At 40.5% G+C, this 5089-nt stretch overlaps 1 protein-coding gene across 2 annotated transcripts in view; it reads left to right on the top strand.

Annotated features, from left to right (window-relative positions):
• Window positions 1-5089, top strand: part of TXNDC11 (thioredoxin domain containing 11) — a 114408-nt gene that overhangs the window by 8266 nt on the left and 101053 nt on the right. For both annotated transcript variants that reach the window (XM_006015519.3, XM_025203353.1), the window contains one exon: window positions 2587-2803. In XM_006015519.3, the coding sequence (XP_006015581.1) occupies window positions 2587-2803 (217 nt within the window). Of the gene's footprint in view, window positions 1-2586; window positions 2804-5089 lie in introns of those variants that run through there.

Genomic DNA, 5089 nt, shown 5'->3' with positions numbered 1-5089 from the left:
TCTTTCCTCTGTCATGCCCAACCAGGTTAAATGACTTTTAAGTATTATTGCTAGTCAGTAAATGGATGCTTCTCGGTTGGTTTATAATCTTATAATCTGGTCTCGCTACTTTGGCTCTTGCATATGTAGTAGCAGTCATCAAAATTTATAATGCTTTGTCTAGGTAAAGGTTACTTCTGAGATCCCTCTGAAATCATATTTGTTTTCTTTTATCCCTTTTTTAAAATATTTTACTGTAAAAATGTTGGAGTATTTGAAGAGCTCTTATGCATAAAGGCACATTCAATAATTGAATTTGATTAATTGAATTAATATTTGAATACTGTATTATGAAATCCTCCAAAAATGTAGCATCACTAGAAAAAAAAAAAAGTCCTGCATCTTCCTAAATCTGTTGAGAAAATTGCAGTAGCTTAAAATTAACACTTTAATATTAATAAAGTTATACATTCAGCTTCCTGAGTGTTCATTAAGAAAGCATTTATAATAGCAACCTCTCAATTTTGTAGCCAATATATACCATTTTCCACATTTAAAACGGCGTTAAACATTTAATAATAGAGGCTGCCTTTGTAATGAAACACTTGTATTCAAGAAAATAATTTACAGAGAATTTAAGAAAATATAAGCTAGTATAATGTTTAAGTCAGTGATTCTCAACCAGGGTGTTGTGGCACCCTGGAGTATTGCAAGATCCTTTCAGGGGTATCAGACAACATTGGCATTGTTAGGTGTGCAAACACCTACACATGATTCAGAAGATTTTTAAATAGTGTCAAAACCTGGTGAGGTCTTGCTGAGTTTTTGCAACAAAACAATTGCTCTGTTATTTTTCCATAAAAAATGAATGAAGGCTAAGAGCTGGCATTTTCTCAGGGGAACCTCGAGTTTCAAAAGTCTGAGAATCATTAGTGTAATTATTTAGGAATAAGGAGAGAACTTTTTTGACATTAGGTGAAGGTCTATCTTGACAGTAAACTTGAGCTTGCTTTTTTAGATTTTTCTCTCTTTTGAAATATTTTTGCTTGAATTTTTTAATTCTGTATAAGCATGGTTTGCAAATTAATCATTTCTCAATATCAGGTTTGTTCTGAATTCATCCCAAATAACAAAGTTTAATGTCCAGATCGCTTGGTAATTGCTTAATTTGGACCCAGTTTACTTCTTTCAAATTGGTATTTTTGGCCAAACCTACATCTCTGAGCATGTGAATCTGTTATAGGGCATGTTTACATTTCTTTACATGAAAATTAAGCCTATGCAATGAATGTCTATTGAAATTATTGTCATGTTGCAGAAGGGAGTTGTCTATTTTGCCTTGAGCAAATAATAGCATCAATGATCAGCTCAGTTTTCAGTGAAATAAACCATTGCAAACATTTTGCATAATATACAAACTCAAATAAATAATTAATTACTCCATAATTAGAGGTGCACTGATATATCAGTCGCATGTTGGATCAGCACCGATAACAGGAAAATTAACATTATTGGCAATTGCCTTTTTTTGGCTGATAATATCACCGATAAATGCCACGTGCATGTGCACAGCCGCAGCATGCATGTGGCCAGGAATGCAGCCCTGTAGCTTGGAAACTAGCGTCCCGCCAGTAAGTCTGTTGGTGGGGAGGGGTGTGGGAGGGGGCAGATCGAGGCTCCCACAATGAGGGAGGAAGCAGGGCAGGGCATGGGATAGAGCTGCAGGCAGCTCATCTGGGGGGCACAAGGGAGGTGGGGGGACAGCTCCCCATTGCTGTGCGGCTTCTCAGGGGAGGCATGGGGGGGCATATGCCCCCTGGATTTGTGCACGGGGCAAGGGTGGGCTGCCCATTGCAGGCTCAGGGCCAGGGGCTGCACCAGCCTTTTCCTGTTTGGGGGCTAGGCCAGGGCTGCGCTGTGGCTGGGTAGTGCTGGGAGGGGTGGTTATGGGGGGGGAGGGGCCGTGGAGAATTTTGGGGTAGCTGTAGTCCCCCAACTCAATCCTAACACCTCCCCTGCTTGTGACACTGCGTTCAGCTGCAGCTAAGACCACCCCGCCACCACCTGCCTCAAGCGGCCATTGGTATCGGCCAAGAAAATTTTTCTTGTTGCACTCTTGTTCATAATACAGTATCGGAGACTAGAAAGAGAAGATTATACAGCAAGGTACAATTTTACAGCAACAGCCATCTCTTTATGAAAACACTGCATCACAAAACTTTATGACCAGTGTCTCTTCTCTTACTAGGAAGCTGTTACCTAAGGTACAAGTGTTGAAAGAGGATGAGGCCAGGGAGGAATTCAAAAGAAACCTCTCATCCTGGTACTTTTATGTATTAAAGCAACCAGCAATTAGGGTGTGAGCTAATGTATCCATAAACATACTGCAAAGAGTATGACTGTGTGAATTTCTTAGTTTGTTAAAATTGCAGTTAAGATTTTATGGCATAGCATATCACTAACCCAATTAATATAAACTGTAGTAATTTGCATCAGTGTTGAAGATTTCACCATTGCATGACTTGCTAGGCTAAAGAAGCGTTCTTAATAAAACATGTTTGTGTTAAGCTGTATAACTGTCCTTTCTTTCTTTCTTTTTTTTCATAGCCGAGCAAAAGATGTGACAATGCCAGCAAAGATTCCAGTTAATTTCTTCTCCTCAAGATCTCCAGTCATTGATCTTTTTCGGGGACAGTTGGATTATGCAGATCATCTCCGTCAGGATTCTGAAGTTGTGTTATATTTTTTCTATGCCCCATGGTGTGGGCAGTCTATCGCAGCAAGGGAAGAAATTGAACACGTGGCTAGCAGGCTGTCAGACCAGGTAATTCTAATGAAGACACTGCTTTTAAAAAATGGCTTAATTGAGCTTTTGTTCCTCTCCAAATGGTGAGTGGAATTCTTTTTTCCTTTGGGAACATGCAGTTCCATGCAAAGTTGAATGATTATTGGGACTTGAATGATTGCATTCAAGGGCAGAATTTAATTTATCTTTTTAAAATTTACATATAGAAAAGTCATGGTTCCCCTTCTCTTTTGTGTGGTTGTCTCAATTCTGAGAGGGGAACTAGGTGAAAAATTAATAGAATTTTTTCAGAATGCCTTGAAATAGGTTTTTTTTGCCCTTGTGAAGCAGCAGAGAACTGACTTTCCTAATGCTTTCAGACAGCAGGGCTCCTGGGAACCCGTTACCTTCAATTGGTGATCATATGAAGGCCTCTGTCTTGCATTAGCTTCTGCCAGCAATACAAGTTACTGTAGGCTTTTAATAAATTGGGATCTTTACTACTTAATGTGCTAGGTTTTTTTTTTTTTAGGGGTTTTAGTGTGTGCATGCATGTGTGCTCATATGATTGTTTCAATCTTCTGTATCCAAATTTTTCCAACAGTAGTTCTTGGTCAAAATTAGTAATGTGGTTCTCTTAGTCTCTAGGGGAATCAGTGTTTCATTAAAGTTCAGAGAGTTTGCTCATATCTATATATGAGCTCATATATAGATATAAGCAAACTCAAAACAACAACAGCTTTGAGCAGACTTAGCCTAGGAAATATATGCTTTCAGAAGTAAACTTTTCATAAAATGAACAGTACCTGAAAAGGGTGATTGTAGTGGTAATTTTGCCACTTTAAATATAGTGCACAGAATCAGAAAACAATGAAGACTAGTTAGCTTGACTAAAATCTAATTGGTGATTACATAGCTTATATATAACACCCATTAGCATGTACTATTTCCATCTTCCTATGTACTTCCTTCCCAGTTAAGTGCTATTTTCCCTATTTTTCTTTTAATTACATTACTTTCCCATCTGTTTACCAGCTGTGACTTTGTTTTGTTGTTTAATATCTTTGTCTCCTTGTGCCATCCTTAGACTGGCCCAGAAATAGGAACGTTTTCTAAATTTAATTCATTTTATATATTGCCATTGTTTTCAGTTTCAGCACTTTTTGGTTTTGGGTTATTTTGCTGCCTTCTGTGAACAACAAGAAGTAGTTGAGATTGTTTTATGGTATTTCTTTCACCTTGTTGAAGACTTCTGTAGTTGCTTCTGTGAATCCTTGAGCGATAACCAGCTTACGTTGTTTGTTGCTCTCTGCATCTTGGGAGAGATACTACCCACAGAACTGTGAGCGGAGTGTAGAGCAGAAGTATTTCAACAGAATTCTGAGCTTTTTGGAAGCGCAGAGTCAGCAGGTTTGCTTTTTGGCGTGGTGGGGTACAAAGAAAAATCTTACAAGGCACAATATACTCAGAGAGCATATGTTTTTAAGAAGATGAGACTTGATTTGTCTCTTAATACATTTTATTGCTGTTTTCATATTAATTGTGAATCAGCTGTGCCCACACTTTTTACACGGTTTCAACATCATCTTAGTGTCACGACCCAGTGATTTTTTTTTTTTTGTGCCTCGGCACTATGGAATTTCCTGGCCACATGAGAGCTCCTTTGCACGGCAGAGTGTTCTGCTGCAATTGAGCACCCGCGTGTAGGAGAGAGTTCCCGCCAATTTGCAGTTTCCTTTGCAGGATGCATTTCTTCTTTGCAGCACAGAGATGCACGGTGCAAAGAGTTCCCGCTATTCGAATGTAAATTTGTGCCCCACTATTGGCCAGTGCTAAATTATTCACACGTGGCGGCTAGTAATTGGCTCGCTGGCCGTTTAAAATTCCGCATGACTTCCGCCCAAGTCGAAGAGCTTTGAGCACGCTGCAGAGTGCCTCTGAAGTTACCTGACTTGCGGCTGCCGATCGATAGACTGATCACCTATCGATCTTTCTTCCTGTCGCCGAGCACAATCCCAGATGTACCCCTTTCCCCGCCAGCTTCGAATTGCGGACGGATTAACTGGCTTGGGCCCCGCCAGCTGGAACAACTCGTGTGGTTGTTCCGACGACCGGACCACCTGCGTCGTGATTGCAAGCGGCGTGAGTAAAGTTTTTTGCAACCAATAAGTTGTGTCTGCCTCTCCATTCACCAGCCCGCCCTGACGTACGAGCGTAACTCGAGTCGGCCCTGGCCGTCCGAGACAGGACTCAGCTCCCTGTTCTCCTGGCACAGGTAAGTTAGGGAAGGGCTGTACAGTGCTGAGGAGACAGCAGAGAAGGCCG

The sequence above is a fragment of the Alligator sinensis genome, unplaced genomic scaffold, assembly GCF_000455745.1.
Source record: "Alligator sinensis unplaced genomic scaffold, ASM45574v1 scaffold73_1, whole genome shotgun sequence".
Taxonomy (NCBI): domain Eukaryota; kingdom Metazoa; phylum Chordata; order Crocodylia; family Alligatoridae; genus Alligator; species Alligator sinensis.
This window is presented reverse-complemented; position numbering and strand designations above follow the sequence as displayed.